Source organism: Pleurodeles waltl, chromosome 5, assembly GCF_031143425.1.
Source record: "Pleurodeles waltl isolate 20211129_DDA chromosome 5, aPleWal1.hap1.20221129, whole genome shotgun sequence".
Lineage (NCBI taxonomy): Eukaryota > Metazoa > Chordata > Amphibia > Caudata > Salamandridae > Pleurodeles > Pleurodeles waltl.
Window position 1 is genome coordinate 893,424,147 of NC_090444.1, and position 21,594 is coordinate 893,445,740.

Here is a 21,594-nt window from a genome sequence, read left to right on the forward strand (position 1 = left end):
CACTGAGGTGAGAAGTTGGGGTCTGGGCTGCGAGAGTCTCCATACCACCTGTGGTGGCCCAGAGGAAGTACCAATGCCCTCCTGAATAAATTCAGCACAGCTAGTAGGAAGGCCTCAAACTGCAGAGGTTCAGCTGAGTGAGCAGTAAACTCCAGTTTTACTTTTTTTAATGCCACAAAATTGAAGACACCTTATGCTCCAGCACTGAGGATGTCCAGATAAGCATTCAGACTCCTAGCAGTTCAGGGAGGGGAAGCATTTCCTCAAGGAACAAAATAATTTCTCCTTCCAATGGTGCTTTGTGAGTTTTTTTGATGGGAACTTCTTTTGGGAAATCATTTAGGGGTCTTACTTAAGATTAAGAGGAATGATTTAGAGGCCTGCAGCGGACTTAAACAAAAATAGTTTGAACCCTGAATCTCTAGCAGGCGCAAGTTGCATCAAAAACCATGAGTAGCAGGTCAGCCCAAGGTCCAAGCCCAGACAAGACCTGCAGACATCTTGTGGATCAGATAAGAAGATTTTTCTTGTGACAGGGTTTAATCCCTGATATTTTAGGAGATATTGTGAAAAAGAATTGCAAAATTCCTTCAGTAAAGCACCAAGGGCACTTGGGACTTACATTGATGAGGCACACGAAAACGGGAGCTGACATGCACCAGTCACATGTTTTATACTCAAATGTCATTGCATCCTGGGCAGGTGGAGTCGTGGCTGAGGCTGTATGGCACCACCTGGAGGCACTGGAGAGTCACTGCTGGGATAAAACATTCTATATCTAATCTACGGAGTGGAGGATTTTCATAAGGTTTGAAAACTGCTGGAATCCCTACGTGTCATAAAATTAATTTAAATATCAAGTCGGGAGTGACACCAAACTCAATTTAATTTTTTAGCAAGTCTGCGGGAAATTTAAGACCAAGGTTCCCTGACCTTGACAAATATGGATTATATTAGTATTGATATATTCTACAATGACCCTGGAAGGCTCTGAACACCCAGTTCCTGGTTGACGCTTTCACAAAGTGATTCTTCCCTCAAGAAATAAATCTGGCTAAATCGCTGTGAAGCAGATGTCAGCCAGGCATGACTGTCCTGATAAACGCTTTTCAAAACCATAGGACCTGCAAAATGCAAACAAAACAGGATAGGGTGCAAACATATAAAAGAAATGACATGCTAAAACAGTCATGAGAGAAGTTGACTTTTCAACTTTATCTTCAACATCATAAAATGTTGGAAGGGAGGTGTGGGTTAACAGATGTTACTAGCATCTGAAGCTTAAGACACTTGTAATTTTAAGAATAGCAGCTAGTATGAGATGCGAGTAGAGCTATTTTCTCTTATGACAGTTTCTGGATGCAATTTTAAGATGGAAAAATAGGGGCAGAAGATGGAGGGACCAGTACACAAAGGCACTGATGAGTATGTTTAAACCTATTACTTCACATACTGATGAACGCTTTTGTGGTACATTACACTAATGTTTGCATAAAGAAACCTTGTTTTAAATTCTACACTATTTCCTTTTTCGGGAAGGATTTTTCTATTAAACGAATTACCCATGTTCAGAAGAATGTTAGCCCTCTCAGCTTTCAGAGAAAGTTTTCTTATCACAACATATAGCTGCTATGTTTTATTTTGCTCAGAAGCCAGGGTGAGCGCCTTTAAATTCCCTGCTCCCCTCTGACATGGATACTTTATCTTCTCTATGGGCTATTCAGGAACGAGTGAAAAAACGTCAAAAAAATTCTAGATTTATGAGTGTTTTTCTTAAACTGCTGCAATAGAACAACATGAACAATGGCAAGACATTAATTTTTACTTTTAGTAAATAGCATCTTGAGTGTAAGGTGTGTCACCTTCTTCAGCTTTAGCTGAAGAAGATCATGTGGTACCTATATTAAGATAACATTTTCATGGTATTTAATAAAGTTTAACTTGCAGAAAGCAAATCAGCATGTAAGCAATCATGCAGTCAATTAAGCCTTGTGTCAACAGCAATGGGAGAATTAAAGAAATGACTATGCAGAGACAGAAAATTAAACAGATCTGTGGAAGGGTCATTGGCATCTAAGGCATATCCTGACTTGTGACCAATTTGCCTAACTCTTCGCTCAGAGGGATCAACCTCATGTGTGCTGCTGGAAATGCCCCTTTTTGCAGGGTTCTCCCCAAACTTTTTGCCTTCTCATCTCCTGTTTTTCTGGTATGCCGGACTCTGTTTTTTTGCTGGTTTATTGTCTCTCTGCACTTAACCACTACTGATCAGTGCTAAAGTGCAGGTGCTCCCTAGGTAAATTGTATTGGTGATTGGTTTATCCATGATTGACATATTTGATTTACTGGTAAGTCCCTAGTAAAGTGCACTATGTGTGACCAGGGCCTACAAATCAAATGCTACTAGTGAGCCTGCAGCACTGATTGTGCCACCCACATGAGTAGCAGTGTAACCATGTCCCAGGCCTGCCACTGCAGTGTCTGTGTCGGTGTGTGCAGTCTTGCACAGCCAAAACGACCTGACAAGTGTACCCACTTGCCAGACCCAAAACTTCCCTTTCACTACAGGTAAATCCACCCCTGTGGTAGGCGCTAGGTAGCCCCATGGGCTGGTTGCAGTGTATTTAAAAGGTAGGACATATACTGGTGTGTTTTACATGTCCCAATAGTAAAATACTGCCAAATTAGGTTGTCAGTATTGCAAAGCCTATCTCTCCCATAGGTTAACATGGGGACTGCGTTTCAATATCTTTTAAGTGCAGTTTCCCATTGGGAGCAAATAGAGATTTGGAGTTTGGGGTCTCTGAACTCAATTTAAAAATACATCTTTTGGTAGAGTTGTGTTTTAGATTGTCTGTTTGAAAATGGCACTTTTAAAAAGTAAGCATTTTCTTGCTTAACCATTCTCTGCCTTTGCCTGCCTGTGGAATCCACGTCTGGGTCAGACTGACAGTTGGGCCATTTGTGAATTTCCTCTAGACAGTCACACAAAGGAGCTGAGGTATGTCCTGCATATCCTGATGAGGCTCCCGGTCTAGAGCGGGGAGTGAGGATCTGACACCTGCACCTGAAAAAGCTGTGTCTGTCCTCACACAATGCAGTCTCCGACCCCCAGGATCTTGTGAACAACAGGGACTTTCCTTTGAAGTTTGCTTACTTCAAAGGCAGAAATTAGTATAAGTAGTGGACCTAAAACCCCAGACTTTTAGAACACTTCTGGATCAAGAGGTACCTCTGCCAAAGAGAAGAGCTGAAAAGCTGGAGGAGGAGTATTGCCCCTTTCCTGTGTGTGCTTTGCTGGGTTAGGTTGGGGTTGCTGCTTCTGCCTTAAAGAGGACAAAGACTGTACTTTGCTGTGTATCCTGCTTGTGAAGCTTCTCCAAGGGCTTGAAGTACAGTTTACCTCCTGTTGGAAGTCTCAGGGATATCAAAGACTTCAGATTCATCTGCCTACAGCACTGGGAACTGTGTTTTTTATGCTGCAACAGAAGAAAAACCACCACAACACTGTTAACACAGCTGCTGCCTGCACCATGACCAGACGACGCCACACGGAGCTGTGCCCTATGTCGTACCGCAACCCTGGTCTCACCAAGGTCATTGAACCAATGCTTGCATCGTGACCTGTGGGCCCCGCACTCCGCATCCCCTTGCTCACCCTGCAGTCTTGGTATCCCCGATGACGCCGCTCCACGCTGACACCGGCGCTGCTGCCTGCACCGCGGCCTGTGGACACCGTTCGAGGGGTACACAAAGCACCATCCCGTACCCCAGCACCGGTCCACTGACGCCTATGCCGCCGACTCCAGTGTCGGCACCGCGAACTGGTGGTTGCTGCACAGAGCCCGTCTCGCATGGTACCGCTGCCTTGGACCTACAGATGACAGCGCTTCAGCAACAAAGACGCTGCTGCCTGCCCCTTGACATGGAAACACCGCACGTTGCACTGCCCTGCTTTACACTGCAGCTGTAGTCTCACTTACGCTGCCGTCACCGAGCCACTGCCTGCACCGTGAACTGTGGGCACCACACGTTGCATTGTCCCGCTTCGCACTACAGCCACGACACCATCAACGCCAGCGCTCCTGATTTCGTCATCAGAATTGAGTTCGATGTGCAACACATGTGACTTTGAGGGCCTGACGAACCCCACACCGCCGTCCGGAACCGATGGCTGTGACACCACACTCCGGATCTCCTGGCGAGGATCATGATGCCCTGCATTTCCAAGGTACTGTTTGCAGGTCTTCCTGACACCGAAGCTGCCCCGCAACACCACAGCCGGTCTGAACTGTTAGATTTGTTGTTAACGACTCCGTGATAGTCCCAGATGGAGCTATTGACTTCAAGGAAATTTATTTTTGAGTAATTATTGCAAAATTCATATCTCTATTTCTGTATGTTGGATGTCTCTCGTTTTGATCTTGTTTTATATAGATAAATATTGGATATTTTTCAGACTGGTGTGGTGTCCTTTTGTAGTGTTTTCATTGTATTACTGTGTGTTATGTGCAATTCCTTTACACATTGCTTCTGATATAAGATGGACAGCTCATGCCAAGCTACCATGAGGGTGAGCTGAGGTTATCTCCCTTATCCTGACTAGAGTGAGGGTCCCTACTTGGAAAGGGTGTAAACCAACCGCGAACTAAAGACCCCATTTCTAACAAGTGTGTTTTTGACCTTGGACCAATTCAGCTCAGTAATCTTGTATTTCCATCCTAAAATGATTTGGATGGGGAAATGTCTCATATTTACTGTGCTCTGAAACTGTTAATTGGGCAGCACAAAACACCATATTAATAAAACTAAACAAAAAGTAGTAAAGAAAGACCATACTGTCAGAAGGGCAGGCTGGTAATCAATTATAAACAGTATTGATTATTAAAGCTTCTTTTGTGTTTAATTTGTATAAAATGGCAACTCATTTTTTATGATTTTATACATGGGTAAAGCAGCAGAGTGCTAAAAAACAGAAAATGGAAGTGTATACGTTGTTTAGCACTGAATGGTTAGTGATATACAGCGTGAAATTCAGCTGAACAGACTGCAAATACTTTCAACAATAATGAGCAAAGTCTTGTGTCTTCAGTTTTGTGATATTTAAAACTGTTTACATTTATGCAATTATTTCTACTTGTCTGAAATTAGTAGCTATTAAAAATTAAAATAGAGGTTGGTAACTAGGATACTTAAACTAGGAGCTAACAGCTCCTGAGGAAAGAAATTAGTCTAGAAATGTGCTTCAGTAAATATATTTTTAAACACCTCATCACACACAATATACATGGAGATTCTGTTGGGTTTGGTCAGCCCAGTAATGCAACTTAAACTTAGTACTTCAAAGATATTATTTCCAGTTGCACACTTTTTTTTAAATATTAGCAAATAACAATAAACATGTAAGCAACAGTGCTGCATATGTCCAGGATTAGTTATAGAATTATATGCTTGATAATTCTTGGTATCAACAAAACATTTAACTCTACATAGAGACACAGTCACCACATTTGTGTTAGACAACTGAGTCTGCTTCAGATTAAGGTTAGGAAAGTAAATGGTATTAAAACCATTTGTAGAATAAGTAACTACATCATCAATTTAAAACCGGTCCGCATAGGCTGTGAAATTCAAGCAGTTAATGTGTTGCAATGACAGTGCACCATGTCAGATAACGGATACATTGAATTTCCAAGTTACGCACTTAGCATAAAGGAACTGCCCTTTTGCTCTTCTGTACTTACTGATCATGTCTGGTGTCTGGAACACTTCGGTCCATCTGCAGTTTGTCACTCTCTGCTTGATTGAACTTGTTCCGTGCATATGGGTCCTGACCAGGTCGTACCATAGTGACATCAACATAGGCCTCCTGATTAAAGTCTTGCCACCGTACTTTCCCTGCAGAAACAGAAAGTGCAAACAAAACACATGATAGCTCCTGATTGTACAACAGCCTTGTACTTCATACAAAATAAATGTGATGTTCAAACTATATTGCATGGAATTAAAAGTAAGTAAAGGACACAAACCCAATCTGAAAAATTTGAAGAAACATGAACGCCTCAAAATGAACATCTATGCTAGAGAGCCAAGTTCTGAAAATGTCACAGATGGTGTAACCTTAAATTATGAAGTTCCAAAGTAAATTTGGAAGCAAACAGGAGCAGAATTTAGATAAAACTCCTCCCGTTCTTAAGCTACATCTTTGGGACTCAAGTTACAATCGGAGGAGAGCTAGAGAGAACTATTCACTAAACAATCACTTGATGCAGTGTGCGGCTTCAGCAAATATTAACTAGTGACCTTTCAGTGAAAAACATATTGAATGCCTCTGAAAAGTGTTAGCACAATACCTTCTCTCTCAATACAAAACCCAGGGCTTTGTTCATGAATGTGACTTTTAGATTACTCCATCCAAAAGAGATAAATAAGGGAATCAAATGAGTTTACAATAGTGCACCGTGGTCTTGTAGGTCTACAAAAACAGTGAACTACTGATATTTCATTGTATTATATTGTAGAGTTTGTATAGCACCTTCCTGCCTTTTTTTTTTTTTTAGAAGCTACAGTGCAATCTGGGATTGTTCAAGTAAGAAAATACTTTATTGTGCATGACAGCAGAAGAGTGTTAGTAGAGGTGTCCTATACACGTAGACGTATGGAGGATTTTAAAAAGATAAGTAACATTTACCCTGACAACCCACCATAAAGGACTGCTGAGGGATCTAGGCACTGTCACATCATTTGAAATTCTGTATTTCAGGCTAAGACATCGTAAAGGAAATTTTGCCAATCTCTTATTTTATACCAAGCAATTTTAAATGACACAGGTCACTATGGTAAACCAGCTAGATCACCTTCAAAAGGATTATGTGATCAACAATCAAAGCACTTCCTCAATTTTACAGTAGGGCAAAACATTTACTATAAGGCGGACATATGCTCTCCAGCAAAGGGCATGTTGTAGTGTCAAAGTTCTTTGTTGTCTCCTTTAGTGAAAATGGCAGAAGAAAGAACAAGGAATGATTACCACCACATGACAGGAAGACAGGAACAAAAAACAGAATGTGATACGAATATGTACAACAGCACACTAAGTTAAAACTATAAATTTTGATAGAATTCCCCACCAAATCCGACATCACATTTACTAAGAAAGTCTACAGTTCTTTAGGGTGAAGGTGTGCACAGAGTGACAAATTGCATCCACCCAACACATGCACTCACAGAGAAACGTTTGGATGGATGCAGTAAAAGTGCTTTATCTTTTGCAGAGTGACAGCTAAAACCTGGTGCTATAGGCCCCATGACCAAAATTACGAGTATTCTCTATGATCGACTAAGAAATTTGTCTTAGTGGATTTTGTTTTCATTTTTCTCCACAAAATCCACACATAATTTGGATGCCGACATCCAATATTTCATTGTTACAAAGCAGACATGTAGACGTCTACCAAATATGTTTTGCTCAGCATTCATTACATAATATATAGGTTTATTTTCTAAACAAAACCACCATGAATACAGATTAAGGAATGCCAGAAGAAAACACAGCCTCAGGAACAAAGCAATGGTTTCTACTAATGATTTTCTTCTTTCATTTAAAAGGGTTTAATATGCATGTGAAGAAAATGGAATATCCTTATACATAGTATACATCATCTCACTGAACACTGGTTAACCACCACTATCTGTGGTGGGACTGATAAATAAATCTTTGAAAGCCGTTTGTGTGCGAAAAATAAATAAATAAAATACACAGTATGGTTCTGTTTTAAAAAAATACTTTGTAGCAGCATTGTGGACGGTAGAAATTAAGACATGCACTATATGGCAATGGCCCATACTGAAAACAGGATACAAAGAGACAATATGCACACATGTACAACTTCAGAGGGAGGAGCAGAATTTGCGAATAGGGCAAGAGTTAAAAGTCGCTTCTCTTATCACTCCTTGTTGCTTCAAGAAATCCTCCAGCCTTTTACAATTGCCTCGTTTGGAACATCACAGAGTGAAGATCAGACCTGGAAGTTTGGTAGGCAATTCTGCTATTCAGCAAAGTGTCTTTACTAGTGTTAATTAGATCATAAAGAATAGATCATAGTGTAGGCCTCTGTTGCTCAAATATTTTACGTAGGATTACTGAGCAGTTTACAATGTTATGCTTCCATATGTAAAGAGCGCTAGTTTGCACAGATGAAAAATCAGTGTCTCTGTAGATCAGAAGGCATGCTATCCTCAGTCTATGGGCTCTGCCACAGGCAGGTCTAGTCATAACACAATATACTTCACCCAGAAAGCCAAAGAATCTAACACATCTGGAGATGCTTTCATATGCCATGTTGGTCAGATTGAAGAAAATAATTAATAAAACCTGTATTATTCTGGCTAAACCTACTGTATACTTTTAGTTGTCATTTCTGGATTGACAGAATCATCATACCTGGATGCAAAATTTCATTAATTTTTGCTTTATTCATTAATTTCAAATATAGCAAAACGTATTGAGATCATATGTCTCTTTTTGCACTGCCAGAGAAAAGGAGATGACAGCTGAACAGTTATAAATCAGAGCAAATCAGGGTGTGGCCAAGTTAAGTGACCGAGTAGGACACGCCTAACAGCACTCCGCCAGCACAGGACGAACATGCTGATAACTGGGGCCCAGGCACCATGGAAACCATGTGGGAGACTAGGTGAGAATTGCTAAACATCGGCAGACACTGCGGACAGTGCACTGGTGAGTCCACTGTGGAGGAATCAAGTTGCATGAGGCTGCAACTACCAAAATGGTGGGCGAAGCATAGTTCAAGAGGCCAGACAATCTTGCACCTAAACCTGCTGGGACTGGGGTCGGAGTGCCAGAGGCCGGGCATAGCCACAAGTGGTGCCATGTTAAAGGTACGCCTAAGGCTGAGGGATCTACCTGGTGGCGATGGAGAAGTGTGCAACCTAGACAGGCTCCTAGGGCAAAAAACAGAGTCAAATCAGAGGCCTGACCCAACAAGACTACAAAACAGATAGAAGTTAGCTAACCGGAAAATGGGTCAGAAGCTGTGCGGGGAGGACACCTGAAGACATGCAGCTTTGTGGAGGGAGTGAAGACTGCTGCCAGGAGTAGGTGGTGAAACTCGGGCCGGATTCCCCCTGTCAGGCCCCGGGCCTAGAGAGTCAAACACATGACTATCTGGAAAATGTAATGATGCAAAACATTGAATGTACCACCTCTTGAGAACTACATAAACAGACCATCACGCCAGGGGATCCGACTTTGACCTGTCAGATGGATAACAGCTAGTGCGCTAAATAGCCCACTGCGGAATATGGGTACTGGCTAGGCACTGTAGCAGAGCACAACGGCTCAAATCCAAACTGCATGAAGCCAAAAGGGTAAGAAGTTTTACAAACAGGAACTTGACTGACTAATTCCAATGATAAGGCCCTGCAACACTGTAATCATGCCTGATAACTTCCAAAAGACCCTGCTGTACGAAAAAATACTCACACGGATTAACATTTGTGATCTCCTGTTAAGTGGGTGTAGGAGGCTGGACTGGCTGGTAGTGAGTACCAAGGGGTACTTGCACCTTGCACCAGGCCCAGTTATCCCTTATTAGTGTATAGGGTGTCTAGCAGCTTAGGCTGATAGATAATGGTAGCTTAGCAGAGCAGCTTAGGCTGAACTAGGAGACGTGTGAAGCTACTACAGTACCACCTAGTGTCATATGCACAATATCATAAGAAAACACAATACACACTTATACTAAAAATAAAGGTACTTTATTTTTATGACAATATGCCAAAGTATCTTAGAGTGTATCCTCAGTGAGAGGATAGGAAATATACACAAGATATATATACACAATAGCAAAAATATGCAGTATAGTCTTAGAAAACAGTGCAAACAATGTATAGTTACAATAGGATGCAATGGGGAAACATAGGGATAGGGGCAACACAAACCATATACTCCAAAAGTGGAATGCGAACCACGAATGGACCCCAAACCTATGTGACCTTGTAGAGGGTCGCTGGGACTATTAGAAAATAGTGAGAGTTAGAAAAATAACCCTCCCCAACACCCTGAAAAGTGAGTGCAAAGTGCACTAAAGTTCCCCTAAGGACAAAGAAGTCGTGTTAGAGGAATAATGCAGGAAAGACACAAACCAACAATGCAACAACTGTGGATTTCCAATCTAGGGTACCTGTGGAACAAGGGGACCAAGTCCAAAAGTCACAAGCAAGTCGGAGATGGGCAGATGCCCAGGAAATGCCAGCTGCGGGTGCAAAGAAGCTTCTACTGGACAGAAGAAGCTGAGGTTTCTGCAGGAACGAAAAGGGCTAGAGACTTCCCCTTTGGTGGACGGATCCCTCTCGCCGTGGAGAGTCGTGCAGAAGTGTTTTCCCACCGAAAGAACGCCAACAAGCCTTGCTAGCTGCAAATCGTGCGGTTAGCGTTTTTGGACGCTGCTGTGGCCCTGGAGGGACCAGGAGGTCGCAAATTGGACCAGGAGAGAGAGGGGACGTCGAGCAAGACAAGGAGCCCTCTCAGCAGCAGGTAGCACCCGGAGAAGTGCCAGAAACAGGCACTACGAGGATGCGTGAAACGGTGCTCACCCGAAGTTGCACAAAGGAGTCCCACGTCGCCGGAGACCAACTTAGAACGTCGTGCAATGCAGGTTAGAGTGCCGTGGACCCAGGCTTGGCTGTGCACAAAAGGATTTCCGCCGGAAGTGCACAGGGGCCGGAGTAGCTGCAAAAGTCGCGGTTCCCAGCAATGCAGCCCAGCGAGGTGAGGCAAGGACTTACCTCCACCAAACTTGGACTGAAGAGTCACTGGACTGTGGGGGTCACTTGGACAGAGTCGCTGGATTCGAGGGACCTCGCTCGTCGTGCTGAGAGGAGACCCAAGGGACCGGTAATGCAGCTTTTTGGTGCCTGCGGTTGCAGGGGGAAGATTCCGTCGACCCACGGGAGATTTCTTCGGAGCTTCTGGTGCAGAGAGGAGGCAGACTACCCCCACAGCATGCACAAGCAGGAAAACAGTCGAGAAGGCGGCAGGATCAGCGTTACAGAGTTGCAGTAGTCGTCTTTGCTACTATATTGCAGTTTTGCAGGCTTCCAGCGCGGTCAGCAGTCGATTCCTTGGCAGAAGGTGAAGAGAGAGATGCAGAGGAACTCGGCTGAGCTCTTGCATTCGTTATCTAAAGTTTCCCCAGAGACAGAGACCCTAAATAGCCAGAAAAGAGGGTTTGGCTACCTAGGAGAGAGGATAGGCTAGCAACATCTGAAGGAGCCTATCACAAGGAGTCTCTGACGTCACCTGGTGGCACTGGCCACTCAGAGCAGTCCAGTGTGCCAGCAGCACCTCTGTTTCCAAGATGGCAGAGGTCTGGAGCACACTGGAGGAGCTCTGGACACCTCCCAGGGGAGGTGCAGGTCAGGGGAGTGGTCACTCCCCTTTCCTTTGTCCAGTTTCGCGCCAGAGCAGGGCTAAGGGGTCCCCTGAACCGGTGTAGACTGGCTTATGCAGAATTGGGCACCTCTGTGCCCAACAAAGCATTTCCAGAGGCTGGGGGAGGCTACTCCTCCCCTGCCTTCACACCATTTTCCAAAGGGAGAGGGTGTCACACCCTCTCTCAGAGGAAGTTCTTTGTTCTGCCATCCTGGGCCAGGCCTGGCTGGACCCCAGGAGGGCAGATGCCTGTCTGAGGGGTTGGCAGCAGCAGCAGCTGCAGTGAAACCCCAGGAAGGGCAGTTTGGCAGTACCAGGGTCTGTGCTACAGACCACTGGGATCATGGGATTGTGCCAACTATGCCAGGATGGCATAGAAGGGGCAATTCCATGATCATAGACATGTTACATGGCCATATTCGGAGTTACCATTGTGAAGCTACATATAGGTAGTGACCTATATGTAGTGCACGCGTGTAATGGTGTCCCCGCACTCACAAAGTTCAGGGAATTGGCTCTGAACAATGTGGGGGCACCTTGGCTAGTGCCAGGGTGCCCTCACACTAAGTAACTTTGCACCTAACCTTTACCAGGTAAAGGTTAGACATATAGGTGACTTATAAGTTACTTAAGTGCAGTGTAAAATGGCTGTGAAATAACGTGGACGTTATTTCACTCAGGCTGCAGTGGCAGGCCTGTGTAAGAATTGTCAGAGCTCCCTATGGGTGGCAAAAGAAATGCTGCAGCCCATAGGGATCTCCTGGAACCCCAATACCCTGGGTACCTCAGTACCATATACTAGGGAATTATAAGGGTGTTCCAGTAAGCCAATGTAAATTGGTAAAAATGGTCACTAGCCTGTTAGTGACAATTTGGAAAGAAATGAGAGAGCATAACCACTGAGGTTCTGATTAGCAGAGCCTCAGTGAGACAGTTAGTCACTACACAGGTAACACATTCAGGCACACTTATGAGCACTGGGGCCCTGGGTTACCAGGGTCCCAGTGACACATACAACTAAAACAACATATATACAGTGAAAAATGGGGGTAACATGCCAGGCAAGATGGTACTTTCCTACAGTGGGGATGCAGGTCCTCACTTAGACTAACTACTTTGAGAGGTCCTGGCTTACCTGATTATATTAGCAGTTTCAGACTGGGCCATTTCTGTAGGAAAGTACCAACTTTGTTGGCATGTTAACCCCATTTTTTACCTGTATGTCAGTATGTTTTTGCCTGTCACAATGGGATCCTGCTGGTCAGGACCCCAGTGCTCATAGTTTGTGGCCTAATGTGTGGGTTGTCAGTAGTGCTTAACTGTGTCACTGAGGCTCTGCTAACCAAAACCTCAGTGCTTATGCCCTCTCCGCTTTTAAATTTGTCACCATAGGCTAAAGACTTCATTTACCAATTTCAATTGGCACACTGGACCCCCCTTATAAGTCCCTAGTATATAGTACCTAGGTACCAAGGGCATTGGGGTGCCAGGAGATTCTTATGGGCTGCAGCATTTCCTTTGCCACCCATAAGGAGCTCAGACAAACCCTTGCACAGGACTGCCACTGCAGCCTGCGTGAAATAGTGCACACACTCTTTCACAGCCATTTTCACTGCACTTAAGTAACTGATAAGATAGCTATTTGTCTAACCTTCATTTACTGAAGGCTAGGTGCAAAGTTACTTAGTGTGAGGGTACCCTTGCACTAGCAAAGGTGTCCCCATGCAGACCAGAGTCAATTCTCCGGACGTTGTGAGTGCGGGGACTCCATAACACACGTGCACAACATATAGGTCAATACCTATATGTAGCTTCACAATGTTAACCCCGAATATGGCCATGTAAGGTGTTTAAGATCATGGAATTGCCCCCCACCCCCTCCATTCAAAATCTGGTATTGTGGAGCCAATTCCATGCATCCTGGGGTCTCCACCATGGACCCTCAGTACTGCCAAACTAGCTCTCTGAGGCTAGCACTGCAGCTACAACTACTGCCACCTCACAGACAGGGTTATGCCCTCCTGGGGTCTGAGCAGTCCCAGGAAGGCAGAACAAAGCATTTCCTTTGGGAGGAGGGTGTTACACCCTCTCCCTTTGGAAATAGGTGTTCCAGGCTGGGGAGGGGTAGCCTTCCCCAGCCTCTGGAAATGCTTTGAAGGGCACAGATGGTTCCCTCCTTGCATAAGCCAGTCTACACCGGTTCAGGGACCCCCAGTCCCTGCTCTGGCACGAAACCGGACAAAGGAAAGGGGAGTGACCACTCCCCTGACCATCACCACCCCATGGGTGGTGCCCAGAGCTCTTCCAGTGTGTCCCACACTTCAGCCATCTTGTTTTCCAGGGTGTGGGGACACTCTGGAGGCCTCCGAGTGGCCAGTGCCAGCAGGTAACGTCAGAGACCCCTCCTGATAGGTCCATATCTGATAAGGTAGCCAATCCCCCTCTCATGGCTATTTAGGGTCTCTCCTGTGGGTTTCTCTTCGAATTCTGCTTGCAAGGTTCCATCAGGAATCCTCTGCAACTCCTACTGCATCCTCTGACCTCGGATCGACCGCAGACTGCTCCAGGAACCGCTGTAACAGCAACAAATTTTCCAGAAGGGATACTTTTCCTCTGCAACTTCAGCTTCAGCCAACAACTGTAACAGTTTCCACGGTGTGCGCGGTCTGGGGACTGCCTGTCTTCACCCTGCACCAGAAGGACCGAAGAAATCTCCTGTGAAGTGACGGAGTCACTTCCCTACTCCAGCAGGCACCTTCTAAGACGATGATCGGTTCTCTTGGTTTCCTCTCTTGGCAACGAGCGTGCTCCTTGGAACACAGGTGGTGGACCCCTTCGACACAGACTGTCCTAAGGTCCTGCTGTCCAGATTTGAAGGAAGGAGTTAAGAGCTCGCCTTCCCCGTTTGCGACAGTACCCCTGTGCACTGCGTCATCTTCACCTCCTGAGTCCTCTGTGTACTACTGCAAGAATCCTTCGACACAGACTGTCCTAAGGTCCTGCTGTCCAGATTTGAAGGAAGGAGTTAAGAGCTCGCCTTCCCCGTTTGCGACAGTACCCCTGTGCACTGCGTCATCTTCACCTCCTGAGTCCTCTGTGCACTACTGCAAGAATCCTTCGTGCACAGCCTGGCCCAGGTCCCCAGCATTCTATCCTGCGACGCTTAACTCGCTGAGTTGTCCTCCGGCAGCGTGGGACCTTCTATTGTAGTGCTGCAACAACCGCAATTTGCACTTTCTTTATCCCCATGTCCTGGGACCTCCGTGGGTACTGCCTGGTCATCTGTGGGTTCCCTCTAGTGTTGGGAGGCCCCTCTACCTCCTCAGTCTGAGTTGAGGCCCCCAGGTCCCTCCTGGGTCCAGGCAGCACCACTTTGATGCAATCCGCGACATTGCTTGAACCAAGTCTTTTTGAACGAATCCAGCGCCGAAACTGACCTGCATCCAACATCTCTACGTGGGACATCCATTGTATCACGCAGGAACCCGCAACCATCTTCCCTTGGTGCATTTCTGCAGTCTTCTTCAAACCAGAGACTCCTCTTTTGCACCTTCTTCTATGTTGGCAGGGGCTCCTGTCCTTCCTGGAATATTCTGCGACTTCTGGACTTGGTCTCCTCTCTTTACAGGTCTTCAGGTCCAGGAATCCACCATTTGTTGCTTGCAGTCTTGCTTGGTTCTTGCAATAACTCTAATCATGACTTGTAGTGTGTCCTAAGGAAACTTGCAGTACTTTACCCCTACTTTCCTGGGCTCTGGGGTGGGGTATTTTACTCACATTTGTGGTATTCTTGCTCTCCCAGCGATTATCTACACACTACACTTGTCTTGAGGGGGAATTTGTGATTCGCATTCCACTTTATTAGTATATGGTTTGTGTTGCCCCTAGACCTATTTTCTCCTATTGCATTCTATAGCATTTCCTATTGTTTGCACTAGCCTATGTCTAATTACTTACCTTATTTTGGTGTCTAGTGTATATATTGTGTATAATACTTACCTCCAGAAAGAGTATTGCCTCTAAGCTATTTTTGGCCTTGTGTCACCCAAATAAACTACCTTTATTTTTAATAACAGCGAGTAGTGTCTTTACTTGTGTATAAGTACTGTGTAACTATAGTGGTATTCCAGGAGCTTTGCATGTCTCCTAGTTCAGCCTAAGCTGCTCTTCTTCAGCTACCTCTATCAGCCTAAGCTGCTAGAACACTACCACATTTCACTAATAAGGGATAACTGGACCTGGTATAAGGTGTAAGTACCGAAGGTACCCACTACAAACCAGGCCAGCCTCCTACAAGGGCAAAAAGACTTCCTCGGGGCACAAAACTCCAATAAGGCTGGGGTGCATAAGCGAGACCTGCTGGAAAAAAAGGCATATGTTCTGTGAAAAGCCTAGACTGAGAAACCCACTCTGAAAAGAACAGCAGTGGTAGATTCCACCCCTAGCCTTAGACAGGTGCACAAGCAAAAGCAAAAATGGCCATAATCTTAGAGACATGCTGACAAGATCCACAATGCTGAAGCCTGACCAACCTAACAAAAAAAAGGACTGATGTCCCAGCCATCTGCAGGCTCATCAGTGGACTGGTACTCCAAAAGAAGAATGCCACTCACAAGGGCATTTATGGAGTTGCTGTTTGAACCCCTGACAATGAATCTACAGCAAAATAAGATTTAACCAAGGAGATGTAAAACAAAATCTTAACACCATTGGCAACAGGGTATCTGTTCTCTAAGACATTAGTACAGACTGCAACAAAGAAACTGAAATGCAACAGCAAGAGGTACTAACCTTGAAAGAAGCATCTAGATGTACAAACCCATGAGGAAGACTTAGAAACCCTCTGTCACCGATAGAGCATAAGAATAAGATGTTCCTATAAACAAAGAACAACTGGATGTCAAACAATACATGCTAAGTCGCTTCCAGCAGATGCTAGCCAGTGATGACAAAAATGACATTAAACAACACAGGGTATATACACAGCAGGATGTACTGGGGGAAAAACAGAAGATCTCCTGTAATTCTAGCCTGTCTTCCAAACTACATTTCAAATTAGAAATACTCTGAAAGGCACAAGACATAGGTTTTACTGTCTTTTGGGGCCACAGGATAATGTTGTTTTAAGACCTCTCATTGATTACTCTCACAAAAACAGGAACTTAAAACTTGTCAATGACTTCCCGACAGAGAAAGACATAAAATATGGACGGGACCATCCAATCTGTCTTATATTTCACTGGCACTTCAGACTTCTTCAGCTATGCTCAATCTCAAAGGCAAGACGAATGCTAGATCTACAAGAGGAAAATGTGCAGACGAAGCCCTCAAAGACTCAACAAACGTTCATCCGCTGAAGTAATGCCTGGTAGAGAGCAAACAGATCCTCAAAGGAGCTACAACCAGACCCAAGCACCACTGCTCAAAAAAGACAAGCACTTCTCGATTAACTATCAGGAGATGCTACCCTAAAATAGACTTCAATATCTCCACAATAACGATGACGATATTAACGAGTATCTACTCTCATGCAGTCCTTGGCACCTGACTCTTAAGTGTAAGAACTTGGCCAGGAGGGCGGGACAGCTGCTGTAGGGTAGAAGCATCAGAAACGCCACACATCCCCTAGGGTCGGCATACACTCAATGGAGTGACCACACTGTTCCTTTTTGGAATGGACATAATAGTCCAGTTAATACAGTTAAGTTGGGGGTATTCACTCATGATGACATACTACACAATGCCTTCTTTACCCAGTCACAAGATGCATGTTGAGAAGAACCTGATTTTGCACATCTGTTTTTTCAGCTTTCCACAAATCAGAAAACCCAAAATATAGCATTTGCAACATCTATATTCAACACTTTCAATGTAAAGATAATAAGCCTCAACACTTGACGCTCGAACAAACTTGTGAAATGATTAGCAATACTGCCAATGCTTGAAAAGGTGAAAGAGATAGACATTTTATAATTGAGACACATATTCAACCCAATGGCTGCATAGATCACAAGCATTTGCAATGCAGTGGGTCTTGCGTTCGGTCGAGTTAAAGCTATTAGCGTTGTAAATTCCTAACTGGATTTTTCTTGCCACTTACATTGAAAATGAAAAGTAAAACAGTTGACATAGGCGAGTTGATTCAAAGCGCCATGGCCGCCAGGAGCATGAGCGCAAAGCAGAGACCAAAAGAAAAAGAAGTTAGCTTGCAGTCAAATGTATTGGCAATCGTGCAATTATCCATCTAAGAGGGGCAGTCTGCAAGGCGGTAACAAAACCACCCCACGGAGGGAGAAACAAAGCATTTACCTATGATGATAAAGGCAAGCCCAGGAACGAGTGGGGGTGATGGGCAGGCAGTGGACGTGGTTAAAAGTCCACAATACTTACAACAGGTCAAAGCACTTGCGGGCTCGACCTAAAACTTATGTGCTTTTACAGACCATCTCTGTCCTGAGGACCTACCGAAACAGAAAGTATGGGCATACTCCTTCTCATGTAACTTCCAGGACAACTTGAGGATAAAATCTGTGAGGAAAGGGGCACGGAGCTCACATGCTGTCTAAGACTAGAGGGGGTGAATATTTTACACTAGCTAACATATACGCACCCAATGAGGGTGAGAACCCCACAACCATTTATGAAACAAATTATTGCACGTATTATGCAAACACCAGATAGCGCAAGTATTGAGAGGAGGAAACATTTTCGCCATGAACAATGAGTAAGACAGGTCGGGCTATTAACACGGTTTGATAGGGGTCTTTAGTAAGAAAAGAATAGCATGGTTGAGAGAGACTGGACTAGAAAGCATCTGGAGAAAACCACATCCCTCACAGAGTGGCAACACATTTTTCAGCATCACATATAGTGTTCATATAGATTATTTCCTATAGGGCAGAGTTCACAACACGGAAACAGAAGCTTTGTCACTATCCAAATACGTACCACTAGCCATCATTTTGCAGTTCACAGGCAATAATGGCCAACCAGACCCAAGGAGGCTTAGCGATAACATTATACAAGCTGACATACACAACCCAGCTATAGAAACATAAACTGAACAATACCTGCTAGACAACAAAACAGGAGATTATTCATGTGTACCCTTTAAGAATGCTCTAAAGCCAGTCATCAGGGGTTAACTGATAGCCATTTCATCTAGAAAACACAAGGAAAGGGAGGGAAAAAAGGGATGATCTGGAGAAAGCATTGAAGGGACTGGAAGCAATAGACTGAAAGACTGGTGCACCAAGAACGTGGCATATATTAGACAGAGCCCACACTGAATTAAAGAGTTTAGACTTGGATAAGGCAGAATACTTTATGGTCAGACTTAAAAATACATTTTATGTAGGCAGCGATAAAAGTGGGAAACTGTTGGCAAAAACTCCTCTCCAAACGAATCAAGTAAAGTTTAAATATAGGACAGATAGGTTGTTACAGTAGCAGCGGCAATTGGAGACTACTACTAGACCCTACTACTAGACCCTGCATGTAGGACATGATTGTAACATCATCAATATTGGTCCACACCTCACTAAATTCACTCATTACAATATCAAGAGATTTACTGAAGTGAAGGAATTTGTTTCCACTAACACTAAACGAAAACTCAATAAACTCAGGACTCTGATGGGTTCACATAATACTTTTATAAAACATTCTATCAGACCGTGGCACCAATTCTCACCAGGACAGTCAACCCCTTTTAAAGACAGGGGTGCTCTCACACACCATCTATGCCACAGAAATCTGTAGCAGTCATACTGAAACCAGGTAAACTTAAAATGATCCAGCAGTTCATACAGACCTATCCTACTTATCATATTGATGCTAAAATCCCGGTAACATATTGGACTCCACGATGAACTCCTATATGTTAAGTCTGATGGACCCCAACCAGGGCAGGCTGCATCCCAGAGAGCTGATGTGCAAACACCCAGCAGATATTTCATACCATACATAATGTAAAGAGATCTAAAAAGGAACACCCTATTGTTTGCTGCATTTACTGAAAAAGCATTTGACAGTGTACACATGTCAGATCTCATAGTAACTGAGTTTGGAGATCAGTTTTGAAAGTAGATTCTGTTTGGGTATAGTTCCCCTGTAGTTAGAGTGAGGGTGTGGCACTTCCATGACGTTCCATTTCTGTAGGAGAATCAAAAAGGCTGCCTCCTGTAACTGCTGTTAATTGCCCTGTACATGAAGCCACAGGTCATTATGTGAGAACTAATCCAGATATTACTGGGGTTAAGATTGGAAAAGAGTTGCACACAATCAGCCTCTGAGGATTATGTATTTGTTGCGCTTACAGACCTAGTCCAATCACTTTCTGCCTTGACAGAAGAGATCCAAAGATTCAGTGATATCTTGGGGGGTAAGTCTTAAGGCCCTATAATGAGTTTAGTGGACCGAGGGCCGCCAAACCGCAGAGGCGATCAGACCGCCCCACTCCTGGTGGTCCGACCACCAGATTACAACCTTGGCGCTTCGACTGCCAGAGGACTGCCACCACCGCCAGGATCATGGATCCCAGAGGGGTGGTGGCCGTTGGAGTCGTGGTCAACCAGGGAGGTGCTAAGTGCAGCACCGCCGTGCTGATCACGAGTCCTCTTTTCGCCAACCTTTTCATGGCGGGGTCCCCACCATGAAAAGGCTGGTGGAAAGGCAGTGCCATGGGCCAAAGGGGGGCCCCTGCACTGCCCACAACTATGTTGTGGGCAGTACAGGGGTCCCCCTGCCCAGCACCCTCAGAATGTGCACTGTCTGCTACAGTAGACAGTGCGCATTCCAAGGGTGCTGGGGGAACCTTCTGTGTGACAGCATTGGCCTCGCTGCACTATTTCCACTGGGCTGACTGGTGAAAAAAAAGACTTCTCATACGGAAGTGTCCGCCGGTCAGCCCAGTGGAAATATCGTAACTGGGCTGTGGTGGGGTGGGACGTCCGCCAGCTTCGCAGCGGTCTCCTCCTCACAGGTCTGGTGGGCAGACGGTCAGCCCACCAGTCTCGTAGTGAGGCCCTTACACTCCACAAATAACTACTAAACCATTCTGTTCTGCAGGATCACCAGTTGATGCTCAGTGCACAGCTTCCAATAACATGGATAGACTATCTTAAATCATATTTAGGCCCTCAAACAGCAAATAACTTATGGTAGCAGTTGTTGAGAAGTTATCACAACCTCTTAAAGCATGTAATACAATATCTAACCCTTTAGTGACAATACACGTTCTCTTGATAATGAAAAACTGCAGCCTTAAAAATGAACACACTCCCTAAAATCCTGTTTGTGTTCCGAACACTTCCTCTCCAGCCACCTCTCATCACACTTAAAATACTGCATAGGAAGAAAAACAGATTTATCTGGCGAGGTCAAAAATTACACTGCAATGCATACATGATCCCTCTGGTCAATGTCATCCGTGCACATGATAACATCAACATCCTTTGCCATGCAGACAACACACAACTCATACTCTCCGACAATACCCTCAACACAAGAAACAAGTTCCTGCATGACAGAAGTCGCTAACTGGATGAAAGCCAACAGTCTCAATCTCAATACGGATTACACAGAAGTGGTGATCAAAAACACCTTACCATGCCACTCGAACTGGTGACCGGCCAAACTCAGACCCACATCCAGAACCCATGCCAGGAACCTGCAAACAGGATAAGTCAATTCTATCACTGCACCCTGCTTCCACACCCTGAAAATGCAAAGGAAGATCTCCAATTGGCTCTGAAGTAACACAGGAAAAACTGCCACTCACGTCCTAACCACCAGCAAGTGGGACTATGGGAACACCCTCTATGCTGGGTTCACCAAGCAACTCAGTATAAGACTAAGACCATCCTGAACTTGGCAGCCAGCCTCTTAAGCCTCTCACAAAGAAATCACAATGCACCACACATCCGGGAAATATAGTGGCTTATAATACACACCGGTGCTCAATTCAAACTCCTCAGACACACAATCAAGGCACTTCACAACTCAGGCCCCACCTACCAGAACAGTCACATCTCTTTCCACCAACCATCCAGACTCCTCTGCCCTGCAGGACTCCTACTCGCCAACGCATACACAGAACCTATCCTGTACCACTAAATGACCCAGATCTCTATCCGTCC

At 44.8% G+C, this 21,594-nt stretch overlaps 1 protein-coding gene across 1 annotated transcript in view; it reads right to left on the reverse strand.

Annotated features, from left to right (window-relative positions):
* Positions 1-21,594, reverse strand: part of GALNT2 (polypeptide N-acetylgalactosaminyltransferase 2) — a 630,213-nt gene that overhangs the window by 392,382 nt on the left and 216,237 nt on the right. The window contains exon 3 of the mRNA XM_069235012.1: positions 5,745-5,898. Within this exon, the coding sequence (XP_069091113.1) occupies positions 5,745-5,898 (154 nt within the window). The remainder of the gene's footprint in view (positions 1-5,744; positions 5,899-21,594) is intronic.